Source organism: Festucalex cinctus, chromosome 12 (genome assembly GCF_051991245.1).
Source record: "Festucalex cinctus isolate MCC-2025b chromosome 12, RoL_Fcin_1.0, whole genome shotgun sequence".
NCBI classification, from domain to species: Eukaryota; Metazoa; Chordata; class Actinopteri; order Syngnathiformes; family Syngnathidae; genus Festucalex; species Festucalex cinctus.
The window spans coordinates 6,868,370-6,893,009 of record NC_135422.1 but is presented as its reverse complement, the minus strand read 5'-3'; the positions used below and the strand labels follow the sequence as shown (position 1 = coordinate 6,893,009).

General features: G+C 39.4%; 2 protein-coding genes across 10 annotated transcripts in view; one reads left to right on the top strand and one right to left on the bottom strand.

Moving 5' to 3' along the window:
* LOC144031589 (unconventional myosin-VI-like) overlaps positions 1–20,118 on the top strand; it is a 52,062-nt gene extending 31,944 nt beyond the window's left edge. The window contains exons 26-33 of one of the 3 annotated variants that reach the window (XM_077538880.1): positions 2,162–2,370; positions 2,444–2,522; positions 7,501–7,661; positions 9,099–9,149; positions 13,319–13,422; positions 15,065–15,199; positions 17,553–17,771; positions 19,436–20,118. In XM_077538880.1, coding sequence (XP_077395006.1) covers positions 2,162–2,370; positions 2,444–2,522; positions 7,501–7,661; positions 9,099–9,149; positions 13,319–13,422; positions 15,065–15,199; positions 17,553–17,771; positions 19,436–19,635 — 1,158 coding nt within the window. In that variant the 3' untranslated portion in view covers positions 19,636–20,118. Of the gene's footprint in view, positions 1–2,161; positions 2,371–2,443; positions 2,523–7,500; positions 7,662–9,098; positions 9,150–13,318; positions 13,423–15,064; positions 15,200–17,552; positions 17,772–19,388 lie in introns of all 3 variants that reach the window. The other 2 variants (XM_077538882.1, XM_077538881.1) reach the window with 2 other exon arrangements.
* A 1,553-nt stretch (positions 20,119–21,671) lies between these two features.
* The window catches only part of LOC144031370 (interphotoreceptor matrix proteoglycan 1-like), a 40,690-nt gene continuing 37,721 nt past the window's right edge, over positions 21,672–24,640 (bottom strand). For all 7 annotated transcript variants that reach the window (XM_077538442.1, XM_077538447.1, XM_077538445.1 and 4 more), the window contains 2 exons: positions 24,375–24,458; positions 21,672–22,291 (listed from right to left, as the gene is read on the bottom strand). In XM_077538442.1, coding sequence (XP_077394568.1) covers positions 22,208–22,291; positions 24,375–24,458 — 168 coding nt within the window. In that variant the 3' untranslated portion in view covers positions 21,672–22,207. The remainder of the gene's footprint in view (positions 22,292–24,374; positions 24,459–24,640) is intronic.

Here is a 24,640-nt window from a genome sequence, read left to right as displayed (position 1 = left end):
TCCACTCCACTCATTAATTGTCTGACAAGTCCGGCAGTTGACGTCTTTTTTTTTTTTTTTTTTTTTTTTTTTTTTGATGCATGGCAAAATGTTGGCACCAAACAAAGGTCATACTGTCATTAAGTTATTTAAAGTTGGAGCAAACTTTAATGCTTTAAAAAAAAAAAAAAAAGATGAAAGGTATTCCAATTTTATTATCGCTGAAAAGGTTATATTTTGATGGCCGGGTTTGTTTTTGTGTGCAACTGTCTGTCTCCAATTTTTTAAGTTCTTATTCCAGATTTTTATATTTAAAAACACAAAAATGATCGAAAAAGCTTTTATAAATGGGGAAAAATGGTGGGAAAAAAGCTGAGTTATTTGTCACATTTAACATATTTCAAACAAAATTTGCTGATGGTATGTCATTTATTGATTAATTTGGTGCCTGCACTGGTACCTCTAAGGATAAACAGAACCAGATTTTTTTTTTAAATAATAGTAATAATAAATATAAAATAATAAATAAAAATCTTCTTCTTTCACCTTAGCTTGATCTCTGATTGGATTAGACAACGAACTGTTGGGCAATGTTCACACTGGATTGAAGCACCCTGTTTGTATGTTTTTCATTGATATTCTAGCTCAGAATTTAAAAATTGCTTTGATAAAATCATAAATTGATTGCCCAGCCTTAGTGGCATCTTGTCTGTATGTTTTTTGTTTGTTTTTGTTTGTTTATTATTATTATTATTATTATTATTATTATTATTATTATTATTATTAATATTATTGTTTTTATTTTTACAAATAACATGTTAGATGATTAGATGATGCAAGTTTGTTAGCCTTTTTTAAATATTTAAAACAGCTTCCAGGTGTAGTAATAACATGTTATGCATGCATTACAGGACACTTAAAATCCCTATTTTTTTTGTCTGACCCTGTTTTGACGGAGCAGTCTTGACTTGTTCAAATAAGCCACTAATCGCCCCTCCTCATTGAGCACAGATTCCATTACCATGGCGACCGGGAGCCATAGCTAGTGGTAGCAGCATGTTGATCCCCAGAGTAATCCATGACTATATATTTACTAGTACACAATTCTGCGTGAAATCACACTTGAGCTAATATGAACCAAACCACATTGCAGTTCACGCGCAAGCAGCCTGAGAGCTTTTCAAACAGCCTTTGGAAAAATGCAAATGCAGACAGATCCTGGTTATGCCAGCACAAGGCTCGGTGCCACGTGTTTGCCAACTTAGGTGACCGGTTTTTGACAAACGAGGCATGTTGGCTCAGCAGTGGGAGTGTGACAGTGTAAAAATTAGTGGCAGACAGTCGATCTAAACTTGCACCTGCTCAGACCACAACTAAGTGGCAGGGTAGACTGCTGGTCTAACGTGATTTTGGTGCATTTAATCAGATACTGATAGAGATATAAAGCCCATATTCCGGCACCGAGCTCTCCAGACATGTTTAGTGGATGTCAGATGTATTTAACTCTTTGACTGCCAAACGTTATCCAAAAAACCCCAACGGTAGCAGCCGATTTGGAGCATTTTCACTCATCTTTCAAAGCAAACAGGATATTGTGCGGTATGACGACATAAATATGGTGGATACCATACGAAAGATTGGATTCCATTCTTTCATGAGAAAAAAAAAGTATGTTTCTAACTTATTCCGTTCTTTAGTAATTACCATTTGAAATTAGGTCATTGGAGTGACATGAGCGAAAATACAAAAATATTGAGAAAAACAAGCTTTCTGTGAAAAGATAATTTTTTTTGCACAACAGTGACTTTGACACAAATTTTTTGTTTAGTGACAAGGCAGCGCTGCACAAGACATTGCGCTGCCCATTGGGAAAAAAAAAAAATGTAGTAAACGTAAATTAACGTTTTTGGCGGCATTCATTAGGATTTTAGAATACGTCATTAAACGTTTTTGGCAGTCAAAGAGTTAATTCATAAATATATGAACTGAATCTATAGTGGTATAGACCTCCCTTTCTCAGATCGCTATTCTCCTCTGCGAAATTACCAACCCCAGGTCTAACCCACCTCTTGTTCAGATGAACTGAACAATCAGAGCAACCCCGTTAGAATGAATTGAAACTGAACCAAACATGAACTCGAGCTCCCTGATCTTTCTTGTGACCTCGTCTCCCCTCCAACAGACATCAATAATGAACCGGAAGCAGATTGACACCGAGTACCAGGTGTTGGTGAAACGGTCAGAGCAGCTGCTGTCCTCCATGCAGAAGAAGAAGCAACAGGAAGAGGAATCTGAGAGGCTGAAGCATATCGAGGAGGAGATGGAGAAAGAGAGGAAGCGGCGGGAGATGGAAGAGCAACGACGCGAGCAAGAGGAAGAGGAACGAAGACTGTATGTGGCAACAAGGGGAAAGATCAAAGTGAAATATTTGTGTTTGTTCTGAATCTGTATCAACTTTTTGTAGGAAATCAGAGATGGAGCTGAAGCGGAAGCAGGAAGAGGAGGATAGAAAAAAGAGAGAGGAAGAGGAGAAGGTTCTGCAGGTTTGGGAAGCTTGTTGCTATATTTTGTACTCAACAAATTGATGTCTTTGTAGTCTGCATGACATCTGCACAACTGAAGAAAAGTGTCTGAGTCAAAGAACACTTTGTCCGGACTGCATTCATCTCTCTCCGAAAAATCAATAGTCCATTCCAAGAAAAGATACTTAGACCCGGTCCAATCTACTTGTCATTCATGCGGGATTTCTAGCCTAATCATTGGTTGATCTGGAGCTTACTCGAAAGCAGCATCATGCATTTAAGGACATTTAACTGATGTTTCACCTCGGTGTCATCAAAGAAATCAACCCGTGATGAATGATCTTCGCTTCTTATGAGGTGTTTGGGCAGTCTGTGCTTACCAACTACTGTAGTTGTTGGAAACGTGCTAGTCTGCATCTGAAAGATGGTTGAGGTCTTGCATGTTTTCAAACTCAGCTCAGGGGGATAATCACCAATCATGCATCTCTCCCTGTATACAGCATCTCCGCTACTTCTCAATGAGATTTGCAACTAAAATAAAGTTGCTAATTGAATTTCCCCTCAGGGGAACATTATGAGAATATAGTAAATTTTAAAATGACATTAAATTAAGTGTGTACCAGGGAATTCTGGCTTACTTTATGCTGCTCCATGCAACAAATTTGCTGTATTGGATTCAGTCCCATTGCTCTTGTAGCTTTTTATTTGGACATCAGTACAGGCTGAATTTTACCCAAGAGGAAGTTTGACATAAACCAACTGTGCACTGCAGTAAACTTACAAAACAAGCCATTTCAACACCATATACGGTAAAGGATTATATGTTATGTACCGTATTTTCCGCACTATAAGGCGCACCGCATTATAAGGCGAACCTTCAATGCATGACATATTTTCAAACTTTTTCCATATATAAGGCGCACCGCATTATATTATAAGGCGCACATTCAATGTATGACACATTTGCAAACTTTTTCCATATATAAGATGCACCGCACTACAAGGTGCACCTCATTATAAGGTGCACCTTCAATGTATGACATATTTTCGAACTTTTTCCATATATAAGGCGCGCCGCACTACAAGGCGCACCTCATTATAAGGCGCACCCTCAATGTGTGACATATTTTCAAACTTTTTCCATATATCAGGCACACCACATTATAAGGCGCACCTTCAATGAATGACATATTTTAAAACTTTTTCCATATATACGGTGCTACAGTAGAGGCTGGGGTTACGTTATGCATCCATTAGATGGTGCTGCGCTAAAGGGAATGTCAACAAAACAGTCAGGTAGGTCAGTCAAACTTTATTAATAGATTACAAACCAGCTTTCTGACAACTCCATTCACTCCCAAAATGAATAAACAGCTGTTTTATTATTTTCTCTGAGGTAAAGTATTAGTATTAGCTAGCAATCCAAAATGGCGGGATCTTCTGTGCATGCGCGTCACCGATCATGCAGGGTCACCGATAGCGTCTTGACAGCGAGACCTGTTGCGGCTCAATATTGATCCATATATAAGGCGCACTGGATTATAAGGCGCATGGTCAACTTTTGAAAAAATTGAAGGCTTTTAGGTGCGCCTTATAGTCGTGAAAATACGGTAGTTACATTAGCAGGCTAAGAAGAAATGATGTAGATGTGTGTGCAAAAGGAAAACCTTGTTTTATTTGTATTTTTTCACAAATCCCACACCTCAAGGACATAAATCTTTACTGATTGCATCGTGTAATTGGTTGACAACAAAGTAACGTAATGAACTCACACTGGAGCTTCGTAAGGCCTTCCCATGATATCTGCACCATCTCTGACTCATCGCTCAACCGATCTTTGCCAGCAAATGAAAATATTGCCAGAACCTCTCCAGACTCTCACATCTTGGCTCCAAGAGCGAATTCTGCCATGGTATTGCTTGGCTGTATGATGCTGAGCAGTGAGCACAAGCCTCGATGGTGGACATGTCTGTTTTTGACAGTTTGGGCAGAAATATGCGCACGGGTGGCTTGCTGGAGGTCAATTTGTAGGCCTCTTCAACTGTTCCTCTCAAGGAAGAACAGGAGGAAGAAGCAGATAACTGTTCTACTTATTATTGCCCCTCTAGAGCCCTTCACCTCTCCTGGTGTATTGGCCTGTCTCCTTGTATCTCTTCCTTGCTTTTTATAGTGCGCTCGGAGCCGCAGTGCGATGCTGTGAGATTGGCAGGAACGAGCCCCCTGCGATACCGTTCCTCCACAGAATTTCCGTTGCAAATTGCCCCGCTTTCCCACCTGTTGTCTGTCTCATTTGCACATATTAGCTTAAATTGATTTGCAGTGTTGATTGCTTCCTAACTGGACAGCTTGATATGCCATCATCGCAATTGACTTTAAGTTAGACTGTGATGATAATGTGTCTCTTTATTTTATGAGAGCAATTTTTACGCAGTGTATATTTCCAATGTTTTCACGACACCCTGGTCGCAAACTTGTACCAATTCCCAGAAGACTTCCCATGTGGTCTTGATTGATGACCCTATTCCCTGACAATTTTCCTCTAATCAAACTACTTTGGCCCTCTTGTGTTCTCTCATTTGTTCTGTTATCTGCTTTACTCTCACGTGGTACTTGTTAAATTCATCCATCTTTGCCTTTTCTACTCACTCAAAATATGAACATATTACTAGTGTTGTTCTGATACCATTTTTTGGCTCCCGATACCGATACCCAGCTTTGCAGTATCGGCCGATACCGATACTATACCGATACTTGAGTTTTTTTTTCCTCAACATGAAAAAGCTGTTCTGCTATTGGTTCAGAGCATTCAAGGGCCAATAGGATATCTTAGATCGGCATGCAGTGAACATGTCACATATCACATCATAGCATCCAAAGTCCTATATTAGCGTTGGAATTAATGGTATCGGCATGTTACTCGTGAGTAGTCACCGATACCGATACCCTTGTTTTAATGCAGTATCGGCACCTCTGCCGATACCAGTATCGGTATCGGAACAACACTACATATTACTGTTCCTTCCTTCTCATATCTTCTCAGATACAAGTTTCATGCACATTTTCTCCTCTGATCAATTTAACCCTTGTCTCTGTATACTCACTTATGACCAAAGTCTGTTTTTTTTTTTTCCACCCAACTTTTTCACCAAACTTTGCGACCAGCAGAACCTCCAAGGGTGTGCAAAAAGTGACTTCCCCCACCTTTATTTTCTGCTGCATCAAGGACTCGCGTCACGATATCTCGGCCCCTTCAGTGCTTAAATCTTTGTGTTGTGGTGTCATTAGGGAAGTTTCAAGAGAGAGGCTTTGTGATTTAGGTCCGCTTTAGAATTACAAAACCTGTGGAATAGCTCTTCCGAGGGCCACACTAGGCTTTGTTGGCGACCATAAATTTTTCTTCTTGTGCTCTGTGACTGCGGAGTAGCTCAACACTTAGATCACCCCATGTTTCACTCTGGTCGTGTGTCATAGCTGCTGATCTGACCATCCACCGGCATGAATAATACATTATTGGCTAGAAGGTCATTCATATTTAAAGTTCCTTAAAGGAAATTGACCCTATGAGGACTTCCTCAATAGCTATAGAGGAGAGAGAAATGTTTCACAGTGCAATATATATCATCCTGAACCTTCCTTTTTTTTTTTTTTTTTGCTGCAAATTGATTGTCTTTGATCGTCTTTCTTGATAATTCATAAAACTGAGTTAAAATTAAAATGATGTACTGTACTGTAAAAAAAAATGAGTGTAATATTGGTGTGTGGAGGTCATTTTTCTGCCACTAGATGGCATAATTGCATTTGTAAAACGGTGACAGCGAAGTGCATTTTTCTTTTCATATTAAGAGCTATCTAATCTTTAACATGAAGTAACTTATGAAATGGGGCACATTTTTAATATTGTAAAATACAACTTGACCATAGTCTCCACAAATATGTAGGGATGTAACGATAAGTGCAATATCGTGATATCGTGATATTAAAACTGCCACAAAATCGTCGTCGTCATGTTCACAATATTTAAAAACTACACATCTGTTAAAAAAAAAAAGTCAGGTTGATTTCCATTTGTGCAGTTGTAGCACCCTCTGGTGGCTAGTTTTTTAGTGCAGTTAATTTTCATTAGGGATGTTTTGGTCCATCTGATTAAAATCACTAATTGTCAGATGAAGGGGATTGTAATATGCGTGTGAAGTGAGTCAATATGTGGAGGAACTCAATGTGGGCCCAATATTAAGTGTTATTAGAGATTGGAGGTAGTTTATATTTATTGCTGTTATGTACAAAAGCACAATATTTTTCTTTCTTTTTTTTTTTAATATGAGCTCTTTTTTTTTTTTTTTTTTTTACAATATTGTGACCTTTTTTAAATATTGCCAACCTCCCCACAATATCGTGATAATTATCGTATCGTGATATTTGGATATCGTTACATCCCTACAAATTTTTTTTACAAATTACAAGTTTTTAAATTTATTACTGCTTAATTATGACATGGACATGTCTGCTGCATTTGATAGAAGGCATCTACACACTAATAACAAAAACTGAAATTATGAGTATCTTGTCTCAATTTACTCACAAATTGATATGCTCATTGTGAAATTTTGGCATATTTGCTGTCAGAACGACTGGTCAGTAGTTATTGAGTCTGGTGATGGTGATTTTTTTTTGAGCAGCAGGATGACTTACAGGCATGGTGGGATGAAGGACCAGGATAGTGATGCATTGAATACTTTAGGAAAGACCCCGGCCAGCTGGCCTGCACATTCTTTGAGGACCCTCTCAGTCAATCCGTCTGGGGAAAACTATTGTTGTGAAAGCGCTTTCAAACTGCATTGCTGTGTTTGTCTAGACATATGACCAATAAAGCTTTCTTAATAGTGGATTAATAGCTTTAATCAGGCTCGAGCAGACAGCAGAGTTTTAATTGTTGTATAGATTCTGGCAAAGAGGAGACCATCCGTATTAAGCCAGCATGCGGCGTGTGTGATTTTTCCAGGCGGAGCTTGAAATCCAGTTTGCGCTGGAGCGCGAGGAGCAGGTCCAGCGGAGCGCCATGCTGGAGCAGGAAAGACGTGACAGGGAGCTCGCCATGAGGATTGCTCAGAGCGAGGCCGAGCTGATCACTGAAGATGGTCAGCTGGACCCCAGTCTGCGCAGGTATTACATGGAAAAAGAAATACCGTATTTTCCGCACTATAAGGTGCACTGCATTATAAGGCGTACCTTCAACGAATGGCATATTCTGAAATTTTTTACATACATAAGGCGCACCCCATTATAAGGCGCACCTTCAGCGCATGACATATTTCTAAACTTTTTTCCATGTATAAGGCACACCGCATTATAAGGCGCACCTTCAATGCACGGCATATTTTGAAACTTTTTCCATATATAAGGCGCACCACACAATGAAGGCGCACCGCATTATAGGGCGCACCACATTACAAGCCGCACCTTCAATGCATGACACACTCTAAAGCTCTTTCATATATGAGGCGCACCGCACGATAAGGCGCACCGCATTATAAGTCGCGCCACATTATAAGGCGCAGCTTCAATGCATGACATATTCTAAAACTTTTTCCATATATGAGGCGCACCACACGCTAAGGCGCACCACACAATAAGGCGCACCGCATTATAAGGCGCACCACATTATAAGGCGCACCTTCAATGAATGACATATTCTAAAACTTTTTTCATATATGAGCCGCACCACACGATAAGGCTCACCGCACTATAAGCCGCACCGGCAATGAATGACATATGTCAAAACTTTTTTCACACATATGGCGCACCACACGATAAGGCGCACCGCATTCTAAGGCGCACCGCATTATAAGGTGCACCTTCAATGAATGACATATTTTCAAACGGTTTCCATATATAAGGCGCACCACACAATAAGGCGCATCGTATTTAAGGCGCACCACATTATAAGGCGCACCTTCAATGAATGACATATTTCAAAACTTTTTTCATATATATGGCGCACCACACAATAAGGCGCATCGCATTTAAGGCGCACCACATTATAAGGCGCACCTTCAATGAATGACATTTTCAAACTTTTCCCATATATAAGGCGCGACAGTAGAGGCTGAGGTTACATTATGCATCCATTAGATGGTGCTGCGCTAAAGGGAATGTCAACAAAAGTCAGATAGGTCAGTCAAACTTTATTAATAGAATACAAACCAGCTTTCTGACAACTCCATTCACTCCCAAAATGAATAAACAGCTGTTTTATTATTTTCTCTGAGGTAAAGCATTAGTATTAGCTAGCAATCCAAAATGGCGGGATCTTCTGTGCATGCGCGTCATCGATCGTGCAGGGTCACCGATCGCGTCTTGACAGCGAGACCTGTTGCGGCTCAATATTGATCCATATATAAGGCGCACTGGATTATAAGGCGCATGGTCATCTTTTGGAAACATTGAAGGCTTTTAGGTGCGCCTTATAATGCGGAAAAGACGGTACATGCACATGGAAGTGAAAAGACAAGCATCAGCTCCAGTGTTAAACTTACCGTCTGGCTGTGTTGCATGCAAGTAACTCATTTTTTTTCCTCTTATTATTCTGCCCTGTCGTAGTGATGAGGCTTTTTCGGATCTTCCTATCTCTGCATCCTCAGCCAGAGCCATGTAAGGACTCAGCACAACTTTAGACTCGTGTAAAAGTCACTCACTTTAGTGCCATACCCCCGATCATAGTTCCATCCATCTCCGAACTGCTTTGAATAGATCAGCAAATCAAAAACTCTTGTTTCATTCCACCAAAGCCGCAATCACATATCAAATGCAACAATAGAGTTTTTGATTAGGAAGAATCACTGCATGTGCTGTTTCCAAGGGTATTTGTGTTTGATCAGAGGCACGCAGCATATTATTTACTCTGTGTGTTTGCTCAGTTTGCCGTTCTGCTCACACATTGATGTTTAGGCGTCGCGTCGGCCGAAGATGGATTAGAACTACTCAATATGGGAGCCGGTTTCATTCTTTTATAACGATTGATTTGCATCTTAATTTTGCATGAATCGGTGTTGATTGGATTAAAAAAGGAGACAGTGTTTTTGTTGTTGTTGTTGTTGTTGCGACCCACTATTGAGGCTTTTCAACTTTAACTCTAGATATCATTTTCAGTATTATAAATGTCAGTATGAGTGACGTACAGTAAACAATGGTGTTATTAATTTAGTATGAGTTACTGCTAAGCATTCTTGGATCGCTTGAAAGGAATCATAAAAATCAAAGTTTTTAAAATTGCAATGAGTGATCTTCAATACCACTTGTTTCAGAACAATACCAGTACTCAACTCTTGAGTAGCCACCAATACATACATTTTCAAAAACAAAACAATGACACATAATCATAAAGAATTTTTATTGTATTTCTCTTATTATTATTATTATTAATTCAATCTCCGATGTAATAACCTTATTTAGTGATTGATTGAATTCGTATCATTTTATTATTATTATTATTATTATTATTATTATTATTATTATTATTACTTTTGATTCAATCTCTGGTGTAATAACCTTATTTATTGATTGATTTAATTCTTATTTTTCATTTTATTATTATTATTATTATTATTATTATTATTATTACTTCAATCTCTGGTGTAATAACTTTATTTATTGATTGATTGAATTCTTATTTTTCATTTTATTATTATTACTATTATTATTATTATTATTATTATTATTATTATTATTATTATTAGTCCATCCATCCATTTTCTTGACCGCTTATTCCTCACAAGGGTCGCGGGGGGTGCTGGCGCCTATCTCAGCTGGCTCTCCTTCTTAAATTTAATTAGAATTTCTTGACTTTAAAAACAAAACAAAACAAAAAAAGGTTTTTGTTATTTGATAGACCAATTCTCTTGGACACAGTAAAAATGTACTCTGAATATTTTACTCTCTTCCAAGCGTATATTTTACTCTGTTTAGAGTGGGACCAAATAGACTCTTTTTCCAAGTAAAAAGTACCCTACAAAATGTACTGTGTATCAAAAGTATTAGTGGTCTCGGTTTTGGTGACTACTCAAGATTTGGGCTTGTATTAGTATCCGTCTGGAAAAACAAACAAAAAAAACATCCCTACTCCAAACCAAGGAGCTCTGCCCTCAAGGCGCCTACTCAAAACTCTTCCCGTGCAAGTACTTGTCTATGCAGCACACAAAGCTAAAGCGCACTTACTTCGACATGAAATACACGTAGACCCACTTCATGTCTTTGCTGGTGTCATCTAATATTATAATTGACCAAAATAGGCATTTTGGACTCTGCCTGTTCCCTTGTTGCTCTAACCAACCATTTCCTATTAGCAACAGCCCATCGCTTCCCTCCCACGGCTTATTTCCTGCTTGCGCAATCCTCCTCATCATGCTCTTCTCCATGTTCCAGCTAGACCGATGATGATGATGGCTCCCACTCCGTTTCAATGTTTTAGTCAGCATCAATTATAAATGGTAATCTGGGTGATTAGATCAGCCATCCTCTTCTCTTAGACATTAGCAGCTGTAAATAGAGGACTTAATTCCTCAGTATTATTGAATTAGCAGCCGCGACTCCGCAGGACGGCTTGTGGAATGTGTGCTCAGACCTGCTGTTAACTGTGCGAAGGTCTGTCCCAATCGTTTGATTCATAAATTAAGCTGGGGAGCTAAATGCCTGCAGATGTACGTTGCTGTCAAGCTGCTTGTAAACACTCAAACAGTCGGGAACCAAGGTGGGGGGGCAAAGTGCCGCGTTGCCCTCCTGCCGACGCGCATGTAATGTGGATTGAGTCCCGTGAGAAGCATCTCGTACCCGTAATGAGGAATCTGTTGTTGAAGCAAACATTGAGCAAAAGCAACCAAGAAATGAATTAAGCACGCGTAAAAAGTGCGTGTTAGTTAACGCATTAGACTTTAGCGCACGCTTTGCGGGAAGTCTTTACATCTTCATCAATTGCAGGCACGGGGAGGCTGCCCTCCTGCAGATTTCTGGAAGGTGGCCAAAGAAAGAGACTGTCAGGGAGTCTGGGAATAGACAGACAGTTCATACTAGATCGTTTTTATTTTGTTTTTACCGCAAACAGATAAAAATTGTGGTTGAATTTTTTTTTTTTTACCCCAAACCTGGAAATGTGACTAGTTGTGTTGAAGTCAAAACAAAAAAAAAAACAAAAAATGGTAGTATGAGTTCATAACCTAAACAACAATGGCTCACTGTAGCACTCAGCCCATGCCACAACTATGTGTCCAGTTTGGGAGCATAGCACGCTACCAGTGAGCTAAAATACTAGGACGATGGCAGCTTAGGACCTTATTTAACTAGTGAGGAAGTGAGGTACATAAAAATATGAACTAGATTTTTCTTTCAAGGGATGCTTGACAAATTGAGCCATTTTCAGCAGTAAAAAGTGAATATTTTGTCCAAAATTAATCTGATAGTTTTCACGTACAATTTTCCACTTTCTGTCGACTGAAGATGACATCACCTAGTGCTGAGGAAATAGGTGACAACCAATCCCGGCTCCCCTGTTTTCTGGGTTTGGTCAGCAAACTGAACCATGATCGGTCATGACCTGTTTCCTGAGCATGGGTTATGTTATCTTCAGTCGAAAAAAATCATTTACACAAATGTATTTATTTAATTCATGAAAAATAATTACGTTATCACATTAATCATAGACAATTATGTTCTTAAGATGCGTTCTCACCAAAACCGGAAAGGCGAGCCACGTAGAGTTTTTTTTGGAACGATTGCCGCTCATTCGTGGTTTTGTGCGCACCGCAGCGGAGGAGGCGTGTCCCTTGGTGAGCAAGGACCGTGGAGCACTTTTAGCAATTCAACAAAAAGTAGCAGTCCATGGTGCACTCCGCCTCCCATTTGTCACGTAATGAAAACCCAGGCATTTTCATTAATTAACTCTTTCACTCCCAGCCATTTTGACTGAAACAATCCCCTTCACTTGACTGGATTTGGACTGATTTTGCAAGGCCCACAGAATATACTGTGTTCGAGTGCTATCAAAACATGGACACCTACTAAAGGAAAGATTAGAGTCTCTTTTGTCATCAGGAAGAAAAAAAAGAACATTGGGGAAAAAAGAAGAGCTTGTTGGAACATGGCCCTGGCTGATCTGTTATACTCTTCTGCCACCTGATGGCCGTTTTTTGTAATACTACCATTGCTTTAAGTGACCTCTTCAGATCAGAAGCAAAAATAAAGCCATCTGTTTGCTGTAGCATTTAAAAAAAAAAAATAATAATTAAAAAAACGTATAAATACGTTTTTGGGAGTGAAGGACAAAGTATTAAAAACACATTTTATACGTTTTTGGGATTGAATGAGTTAATAATAAATAAATAAATAAATAAATAAAAGAAAAAGGTCACCCGGACAGGATGTCAAAAAGTCGACATTTCCGGACACAAGAGTCATTTTGTCACCATATGAAAACCACACAAATACAGGGACGAACATGTAAACTCCAATCTGAAATGCGGGAGCCATAATTTGAATCTCAAACCTCTCGATTATGAGGCAGATGTACTCGCCAATTGCTACCCTGCTGCTAATTTTGCTGCTAATTTTGCTAATATTGCTAATTTGTGTTTTGTCCAAAAACGGCACTTCTAGAATCATTGAGCCTCTTGGTAAGAATATGACTTGCTCGTGAAAGGTGAAATATGTACTTACCGGTAGGTAACAACCTCACAGCATTGCCTCAACATTGGCAGGCCTTTTGTGCACTGCCACTGTCTATTCCTGTATGCGTCACACACACCCCATCATTACGTGGTCTTCACCCGCAGGGGCCCTCAGGTGCAGGCAACCAAAGCCGCTGCTGGTGTGAAAAAGTATGACCTCAGCAAGTGGAAGTATGCTGAGCTGCGAGATGTCATCAACACTTCCTGCGGTGAGGAAACCCGGCTCGCTTGTTTGTGTGTCTCTTTTTTGCGCTTTTGTGGATTTCTCCCGGTCATTTCTTTAAAGTATCCAGAGAGGTTGGCAAAAAATAAAAATAAAAAAAGCTGAGCCCGCAGCTGTACGGAGCAGACACATGAGATCTTGTGCCCATCAAATAAAAAAAAAAGACGGATCAGTGGGTGCTCCCACAGCTGCTGCTGCTGCTGCTCATTTGGCGCTTTTATTTTTTTAAAGCGGCACAGAAAGGACGTTCTCGCCATTATGGAGGATGACGGACCTCTGCCCTTCCAACTCATTCTGAGCCAACTTCTACTCAGTCAGCATGAAGATCAGAAGATTTTCCACTGGCTGCCTGGCTTATGTCTTTATGGCGGACAATGTTAAGTCAAGCAACTCGGATACTTCCTGCGGGATCCCAAGGACATCTGGATAATCTGTGAAAGCCATTTCGTGTAATGCCGCTACTTACATAAAGCCGTTCTTGAAGGCCAATTAATTTGAACTTCGGAAGAATTGATTACCTCCACCAAGGAGGATGTTACAAACTTACAGTTTGGGTTTATATGTATTTTTAGGACATGATTATGATGACACTAGTGCAGGGGTGTCCAAACTTTTTCATTTGAGGGCCACATACAGAAAATCAGAAGGACACAAGGGCCACATAATGTTATGAAGGGAAATTGTGTTTAGTCCTAAAAATTGTACAAACATTTTATTTGCAATATGGCAGTAGGGTTATTATAGTTTTGGAAATTTTCATTTTAGTTTTTGTTTTGAGTTTTTTTTTTTTAAATTTAGTTAGTTTTAATTAGTTCTCAGGGTGGTTCTGTTAGTTTTTTATTAGTTTTAGTTCTTTAATAAGTATCATGAGTATCATTAGATGACACATCGTTCCTAAACTGTAACATTAACACATTCACTGCCAGCCTAGCAAAAATGCTTATTTTGACGTCTTTTTCCGTCAATGGCAGTGAATGAGTTAACTGTCATCGAATTCGCCCATTTTTCAGCAATTTAACACAAAAAATTATCTTTTGTGTTGCATTTAAGTCAGTATCAGTTCTCAACTTGGGTCAAACAAAGTTTGACATGTTTCCCCTCATCAGTGATATTCAAAAAGTTACTTTTCAATTGAGGTTGTATTGATCCATTCAACAACTTTAATTGTACATAATGCAGTACTGTGCAAAACTCCATTTTAATTTACATGCGCCATTACATTTGCTGCTTTAGCAATTCGTTAATGGCCGCATAGAACCAAAATGTCAGTCAGTGGGCTGCAGACCTGTTAATTTGTTAACAAATGTTATGTTTATGTTCACTTGTCCATCTGTTTGTTAGTTGGCAGGCTCTTTTCTGGTTTATGGAGGATGACTAACTTGATTCTGGAAAGTGAACTGCTCCATTGATGCAAAAAAACCAAAAACATTTCTGTATGTGCACCTTTATCCAAAATTGATGTCTCTACATAAACATGGCAAATATCATTAATTTTTATTCAGAGGAATTTGAGCGTATTTGTTGTTTCAGAACTGGTAACCTTCGCGTTAATCCGTACCCAGGAAATAGCGCTCATCTTCAAAACCAATAACCCCTGAAAGGTTAACGCCATGTTTTGTTTTGGACAGACATTGACTTGTTGGCGGCCTGCCGAGAGGAGTTCCACCGGCGCCTCAAGGTCTATCACGCGTGGAAGTCCAAGAATAAGAAACGCAATGACGACGGAAGCGATCAGAGAGCTCCCAAATCCGTCACCGACTACGGTTCGTTCAGGAAATGTTTCTGTCCGTCCCCGTCCGAATGCATTTGCATACTTAATGAGCGTGCTTTTGTATATTTTCTCCGCCTCTCTCTCCCGTCCCTCACATTCATTGGCAGGGATTAATGACCTTCCTGTAAATAAGCTGCCTGCGCTTGGCAAAATTAAATTAGTCGACAAAATACGGCGGCCAGAAAATGCGGCCGCCTCCTATGTGCTGAAAAATATTTATTTTAATTAACAAGTAACTGCCGGTCATGCTTTGTCAGGTTCAGCAGGCGCTAATGTGACCGCTCACTGCTTTGCTTTGTGCCGGAAACGCGCACACGTGCACACACACACACATTGTTTAGATGCATGAGGGCATACTGCTGATCTGCATTTTGGCATTTTGCACAGCAAAAATGGATTGTTGACGTTGATAAAGAATGTGGACATGTTTGACCCTTTGATGCGGATTGCCCTCTAAAACGACAGCTCCTTTTTCTTATGTAATATTTATATGATCATTCTCAAACCTCTCTAAACTGTTTTCAGAAGAATCAAGTTTTAGTTCAAATTTTGTATAAAACATAACTTGTAATCTAATCTGTGAAACTAGATTTGGTCATCATTTAAAGAAAGAATTCCCATTGAGATCAATTTTAGGTGGACCTAGACTAAGTGCAATTTCTAGAGAAATTGCGTGGGAATGCTGAATGCTAAGATTGGAATGCTTATGAAGTAAATTGAGAGATATATTATGAAATTATAACCTCCTGGTTACTGGGCAATGGGATTTACCAACTGTGCCACCGAGCAGTATCAGACACCTGGTAATAATTATACGTTATATGTATGTAAGTGGGCATGGAAAGTGATACTTAGAAAAAGTTCAATGTCTGTCCCATTGAAAATGAATGGGCAAAAGTTGATATTGAATGTTAAATTATGCAAATATTGTAAGTAATGTGGAATCAGACGATATATACCCCGGGAGGTGTGAATTTTTGAAGCTAGTTGAAATTTGAACAATATAAATTGGAAGTATTATGTGGGAGTTGTTATGCGGAGAAAAAGTGTGGGGAATAAAAATACAATAAATAACATATGTGGGAATGCTTCAGCATTCCCACAATAATTTCTTCCAGAGTCCAAATTATCAGCATTAGAAAACTTTTTTCAACAGTACAGATCATGTTTTAAGTAATATTTTAACGTGATTCTTTACAGATTTTCAAACGTACATAGTGCAGTATATTTTCTCATAATGACACAGGATATTACTTATTACATGCCCAAGTCAAAAATGCCAAACCTAAATCATTCACTGCAGACATAATAATAAATTATAAATGGTACGATTAAACAGTCTTTTTTTTAGATAATTTTCGAACATATTGGAATAATGTGGGCCAAATGCTTAAAATAAATAAATAAAAAATAAATAAATAAATAAAAGAGATGTTGTTTTTTTTTCACTCATGCGTGTATGCGCAATAACCCGTTGCATTATGGAAGAAAATGCTATGTGTGTAGCATTTAGCCTACAAGTACGTTCAAAGGTACATTTTCTTAAACACACAAGTATAAAATGAAATCATACACAAATGCAATACCAAACTAAGCACACACTTTTGAACATGCTTCCTTTTGATAACAAGCATACTAGTTTGACTGAGATGCATTTTTTTTTTTGATGTTTTCAACTCAACATCTTCAATCAGTCACACTTACTAAAGTCCCTTTTTTAATTATTAAAGTCCCATAAAAAGCCATCAAAAACAAGAAGTAGAAATCGAGCAAAATAAACCCGGTAACAACTAGTGTTGTTCCGATACCGATACTGCATTAAAACAGTGGTATCGGTATCGGTGACTACTCACAAGTAACATGCCGATACCATTAATTCCAACACTAATATATAATTTTGGATGCAGCATCTTGTGTCTTGCTCGTGCACGATGTTCACTGGTATGTGACATGTTCACTGCATGCCGATCTAAGATATCCTATTGGCCCTTGAATGCTTTGAACCAATGGCAGAACAGCTTTTTCATGTTGAAGAAAAAAAACTAAGTATCGGTATGGTATCGGTATCGGCCGATACTGCAAAACTGGGTATCGGTATCGGGTGCCAAAAAACGGTATCGGAACAACACTAGTAACAACGCTGAACTTGCCTTAACTACTGATTATCCTCTCCAACTATCTTGATATTGACCGCATTTTTCAAACTTATATGTCACTCCAGAGTATAATTTACATATTTTCCTGGAAAATGTATGTATAATGAACACAATTTAGCCTAAGGTTGATTAATTATGGGAGAAGTTTATAATCTTAAAGTGTATATTTTTCTATAACGTGCTGTACAGCGCAACAGAACCCGCCCCCCACCATGATGGCCCAGCACCAGGAAGTGGCTATGAACCGGCAGCAGCGCTACTTCCGCATCCCTTTCATCCGGCCGGCCGACCAGTACAAGGACCCGCAGAATAAGAAGAAGGGCTGGTGGTACGCCCACTTTGACGGGCCGTGGATCGCCCGGCAGATGGAGCTGCACCCGGACAAGCGGCCCATCGTGTTGGTGGCAGGTGAGTCGAGTCGGGTTGGGTCAAGCAATGTGCGTTGAGTGATCATGAGACCTTATGAGACCAGACTCGTGAGGGAGAGTCATGGATCTTCACACCAGTCTGACGTAAGCAAGACTTGAAGGAAGCAGGGCAGTCAAAGTGCAAAGGCCAAATTGTGTTGATCACATTGTTGAATGTGATCGTCCACTGCAAGCAGCACTGCGAGAAGACGTGAGAATCGTGCCAGGAAAATTTGCGGCCGCTTCACCATGACAACACACCTACCTTTTGATGCTCTGAGCATCTTGACAGTTACTGGCTGGGAAGAACTACTACTGTGTAAAAAAAAAAATAATAATAATAAAAAAATAATAATAATAATAATTTACTCATTCCAAAGATCGAGAGTATTATCAAGGACCCTGGAGGATCCCAGGAAAAAAACTTTCAGGAGTGTGGCAGTCAAAGAAGGCTGGGAAAGTGTGCTAGATTTCAAGTGGATTATTTTTGAGGGAATTGTAGTTTGAATTTGAAATATATATTTTGTGACACCAGTCCTGGAACTTTTCTGACATACCTCACGTTTCAAAAATGCTAAGACAACAAGAACATTTGCATTTTCATCTCAGAATTATGTTGCATAAACTAGGGATGGCCATAGTAATACAATAGTCAATTAATTGAACGTGATTACATTTTTACGTGTATTTTTTGCCGTCTAATTTAATACATTCACTATACTGTACAAGAACAAAATGTCTAAGAAAATAATTAATTGATTTTTTTTTTTTATTCTTCGTGGTCAATTAACTCATTCAATCCCAAAAAACGTGTAAAAACGTTTTTAAATATTTTGTCCTTCCCTCCCAAAAACGTGTTTAGACGTTTTTTTGTTTGTTTGTTTGTTTTTAAATGAGCACACAGAAGGCTTTTGCTCAGCTTCTGACATGGTTTCTGCAGAGTATAAGAGATCAGCCACGGCCATGTTGCAACAAGCTCTTTTTGTCAGTGTTTTTACCTGGAATGTGAATATTGACGAAACTTGGCTATATTCTAATGCTAATTGCTGCAAAATAGAAACACATACAAATGTACTTTTTTTTCCTGATGAAAGAAGAGACTTTAATCTTTCTTTTGGTAGGCTCCATGTTTTGATAGAGATGGAACACAATATTCTATGGGCCTTGCAAAAGTTATAAATTATAACGTGCCAATGAATCTTTTTTTTTTTTTTAGAGCACCACACATTCACATTAATGCATTCAAAACTATTATCCATCCATCCATCCATTTTCTTGACTGCTTATTCCTCACAAGGGTCGTGGGGGGTGCTGGAGCCTATTTCAGCTGGCTTTGGGCAGCCAATCGCAGTCAAAACTATTATTCTTTCCCTTATTTTTATTGCAGCTAAAAAAAAATAAAAAATAAAAAATAAATCTTGACACGCTTAAAGTCAGTGTAACAAAACGTTTGGCTTGTCTACGATCCATTTCCTCCACCCACATAATTGGATTTCACTGCAGAAAGAACAAAGTTCAGAGGATTGGACAGAGACGCTGTGAATGAGGCAATGATGTCATGGCATCAACTCCAAAACACTACAGTTCTTTCTTTCTTTCACATTTCTTTCATCTTCAGGCCCAACTTTCCTGAGTGAATCGCAATTTTTCTCCACGTCTCCTCAGGGAAAGATGATATGGAAATGTGCGAGCTGAGCCTCGAAGAGACCGGTCTGACCAGGAAGCGGGGTGCCGAGATCCTGCCCAGGCAGTTTGAGGAAATCTGGGAGCGCTGCGACGGGATCCATTACCTGAAGAAAGCCATCGAGAAGAAGCAGGCGCGGCCCACGTACGCCACCGCCATGCTGCAGAATCTCCTCAAGTGAACTCGTGCAACGGCCACGCACGGGTTCGATGACGCAATCTTAGCAGTCTCCTTTCATGCTGTGTTGTTTGTAGATGTTGTGTTTCACCACCCTTGACGAGGCCTTCAAATTGCACCTCACCAAAAAAAGACCAACCTGAGACCTTAATGAGCGGCGCGCTAATTGTTGTTTCAATCGTGTGTAAGCGTCTTATGTTGTTTCCCGGAGCTTAAAACACAAAGTTCATCGTTTTCATCTCAATCTTTCATCTTTTTTTTGTATTGATGCTCATTTGATATGCGTGAGGACCTTTTTGCTTTTCACGTTTGCAGTGTGTTTGTTTTCTTCTTCAAAACGCTCACACTTCTTTCATCTTTGCGTTCTGTTTGTATTCGCGCTGCAACGCTGCAGAAAATAAAATATAGCAGCCCTCCATTCTTTGTTGTACGTTTTTATTCTTTTTCCTGTAGCGCCGAGCTCATTAAAGTCCAAGTGTGAAGAATCGTGAGTAGTGCAAGCAGTTACGAGCAAGTAAGTCCTAACTGGACTTGACGTCCTAATGGGCATTGCGGCAAACGGGATTAACGTACAGATAATTTGAAACGAAGGCAAACGTGTGGCTGATGTTCATCCCAAAGGCTCGCACGCACGCGAGGTGATCAGCGGCGTTAAAGCTGATTAAAGGTTCACTGCAGGCATTTGTTGTTCGTTCGGCTTGCACGTTTGGTGAGCTTGGACATGATAAACACGGCGAATTAGCTCATCGAAACAATCGTTTGTCTCAATTAACGTATTTTCAAATGTGTGCAGCCGGGTTATTTATCAAAGGGGAATTGTTGCTTTCGAGCTGTTATATTTGGGAAGGCGTCTGTTATTGGGGAAATAAAATCTTGACGGGAGAAAATATGTTTTAATTTGGTGTGATGTGTTTGTTGCAATGGATGACAGTTATTTGAGGCATGGCTGTTGTTAATTTTTTTTTCTGAATGGAAACAAATGGACAATTATATGAGGTGAGGCATTTACTTCTTTTTACTTCCTCCTAGGGAAAAAGGGAGACATCTATGTGTCGCAATATTTATTTTTTTCAGTGGAAGAAACACTGAATATTTGAGGCAAGGTGTTTTACTTGAGGTGGGGCATTTATTTGCTTCAGCCTGTTATTTATGTATGGCATCTAATAGCAGGGATATATTTGCTTCTGAAGAAAAAGAGGAGTCTTCATTAACGCCACACCGTGCAAGCATATTCACGTTTGTGCAAGTATTTATTTGAGGTGATGCGTTTATTTGATACAGTGGGCAACACAATTATTTGAAGTGAGGTGTTTCACTTGATTATTTGAGGCATGGTGTCTGTTATTGCAATATTTTTTTTTTTCAGTGGAAGAAACACTGAATATTTGAGGCAATGTGTTTTATTTGAGGTGGGGCATTTATTTGCTTAAGCCTGTCATTTATGTATGGCATCTATTAGCAAGGATATCTATTTTTTCTTATGAGGAAAAAAAAAATCCTGTTTGGGGCAAAAATGTGTGTTTTATTTGAGGTGAGCATTTATTTGTTTTAATATTGTGAGACACTCAGCACTTATTTGAGGTATCAAATATATCTTTCCTGGCTGGCAACCAGTTCAGGGTGTATTCCGCCTACCGAAGCCGGCTGGGATAGGCTCCAGCACACCCCCCGTGACCCTTGTGGGGAGCAAGAGGTTAAGAAAATGGATGGATGGATGGATGGAATCTCACCTGTGATTATTTGAGGCATGGTGGTTGTTTGCAGAAATATTTGCTTCTGAAGAAAAAAAGGAGTCCTCTATTTGAGGTGAGGACTTCGTTAACGCCGCACCGTGCAAGCATATTCAAGTTTGTGCAAATATTTATTTGATTCAGTGGGCAACACAATTATTTGACGTGAGGCGTTTCACTTGATTATTTGAGGCTTGGTGTTTTTACCTAACAGGAAAAAAAGGAGGTATTTATTTGTTGACTGGACACTGGACCCAACAATCAATTGAGGCATCTATTATTGGAGATCCAACTATTTCAGCTGCCACAAAAAAATATTCAGTGCAAAAACATTTTATTGTGTATTTTAATTGTAAAATGTGTACAAAAACCCAAATCTTCAAAGATGAATGATCAGACTGAGAGAAGCTTTAAAGAACTGTTAAAACGTAACAAACCTAAGCCTTTTTCTTTTCTTTTCATTCAACTAATACATTCATTCTCTTATTGTTTGGGGCGCGACAATGGCGCATAAAAAGCATGTCTAAAGTGAGATACCACCAAGTGTGTCACTTTGTAAATAAATACCTCATTGTGAGGAAAGAACAGCCATACAGGCAATTTTCCTACCGTTCATTATGTGTAATAAATATTGGATTCCACATGAAAACGACATCAATCCGCACACGTCGCAATATCCATAAGCGCTCTGTCTAGCCAGACACATTCATCACTATGAACAATTCATGACCTAACACTCTACGGGGGATTCGGGGGGGGGGCGTGGCATCAAAGATACAGTTAAGCATGGATCCTTCGCTCGGTTTGTTGCCGTGGCAACTGGGGCCCCGGGACGCCGCCGTGCCATCACACCACGGTGGCCTCACCGCCTTCGCTGTCTGATGTCCACAGAAGAAAACACGCTCTGTATTCATTTGGCAGTCGCCACGTCTGAGGGAAGCAAGAAGAGATACGAAAGATCAAAACAAGTCTGCGCGCCCCTTTGAAAATCATCGTTTCAAAAGTGTGTCCACAATTAAAAAAACGGAGCACGACGCACGCCCTCTGATTAACCCTGGACAAAAGTTGCGCTGTTGTCGTGGGATTTTTCTGACATTTCCATTTCCAAAAGCCATTCGGCCCGCAGAGACTTTCCAAAGCAGCAGAGGGATCTCTTCTTAAAAGGTAGCAGTCAGCAGAAAAGGTACAAAGGAATTTCCAAGCGATTAGATTTGCCATGTCACTCTGTGATGTGACTGAAAACTGGACTTCCCCACAAAATTGATTAAAAAAGGGGGAAAGGGAAACTCATCTGGGAGGCCGACAGCAGTATTGGAGGAGCAGCAGGAATTTCTGTCTGTCTCCTACTGACAAGATTTTTTTTTTCTATTTGTTCTATTTCAAGGGCTGTTTGGACATTTTTACGCTTTTTGCAACACCCAGAGAAAAGTGGTGAGGGAGGCTGCAAAACATTAAATATTTGAGAACATGCTAATGGTATGATAATTGTGAGCAAAATATTGCGGTAGTACATTACCTTTTTTTCATAGAACTATTTAAGTAAACAAAAGCAGCATTTTTACTAGTGTTGTTCCGATACCGTTTTTTGGCTCCCGATACCGACACCCAGGTTTGCAGTATCGGCCAATACGATACCATACCGATACTTAAGGTGTTTTTTCCTCAACATGAAAAAGCTGTCCTGCCATTGGTTGAGAGCATTCAAGGGCCAATAGGATATCTTAGATCGGCATGCAGTGAACATGTCACATACCAGTGAATGTTGTGCACCAGCAAGACACAAAATGCTGCATCCAAAATCCTATATTAGCGTTGGAATTAAAGGTAATCGGCATGTTACTTGTGAGTAGTCACCGATACCGATACCACTGTTTTAATGCAGTATCGGTATCGGAACAACACTAATTTTTCCTATTGAACACTCAGACAAATGTCAATATTCTTTTTCTGTTTTAAATCTTCTTAGCAAGTCACAATGTCCCATCACTGGTGAGCTATTTTTAGAACAGACCCGTGGGCTACTCATGTTGTACATGGGGCTAACTAGTACCCGTTGGCACCATTTTTTTTTCAGTTATTTTATTTTTATTCAGATCAACAGAGCAAAAAGGCATCTTTCTTCTCCTCTTGCTCGTCCTTGCCCTCTCTTCTTGTGAGAAGGAGAAAAGTTAATTCGAGGGAATTAACTTCAGTAAGGTGGGTTGTTGACTCAAATCTGCAAGCAGCCAATCATATTTTGCCCTGCTTCAAGTCCCCTCATCCTTACCGTGACAGCTAGTATTAGCAGTTATTGAAACCTTGATTTTCTAAACCGGTAATTGGCCCATGTCTGCTTATCATCTGATGAAACCAAACTTGACCTTTTTGGCCAGAATTTGTAGCTTTTTTTTTTTTTTTTTTTTTTTGCAACATGACTATTTTCATGCAAGAGTTCCTGTGGGACCCTCAGTTTATGAACAAGATTTTTTTTCAGTCAATCTTGTTGCTTCAGTTTTCATTTTGAATTAGCTTTTTTGGGGGGGGATCATTTGCTGAGAAATGTATTTTTAAATGTAAAACTTATTGTGAGACATATTGTTTTTTTGTTTTTGTTTTTTTCGTTCGAATTCAACAGCAGCATGAAGCATTAGGAGTGGCAGGAATTTCTGTCAAGTACTGGATGTGTCCTACATGTGACAACAATCTCCCATAGTTAAAGAATAATGCTAAAGGCTAAAAATTGTCACAAAAAATAAAAAATAAATTATAAATGCTCAGTTTTGAAGTGCCCCCGACATAATCAATTTGTAATTGTCCTGAGCAGATTGCTAATGCACAAAAGATAGGAATCCACATTTGTTGGGAATGATTGTTTTCATGCACACTTGTTATAGAGCTATACAATATTTCATGCAAACATGATCAAATATTTACACACTTGCCAATAAAGCGCATATTTAACCAGAAGGGAGGAAATGATGAATCCATCTCACTCCCACTCCTCCTCAACTAATCCCCCGGGTGGTTTTCTCACCTCATTGTGCGGGATGCATTGATGGAAGTCCACCAGCTCCGATACTAACTTTTCGGATCTTGTGGTGTAGAGTTGTCTGGGGATCTGTGGGAAAGACACACACACACACAAAGTGGACACCCACTGTGTTGACAACACGCTTCATTAATTTCTCATGCCAGCCGAGGCGTCAGGAGAGCACGTAAAGCAGATGGAGAGTAAATAAAAAGTGACGATCGCTACAGTACAACAAGCATTTTGACCTACAGCTATAGCTACACAGCAGA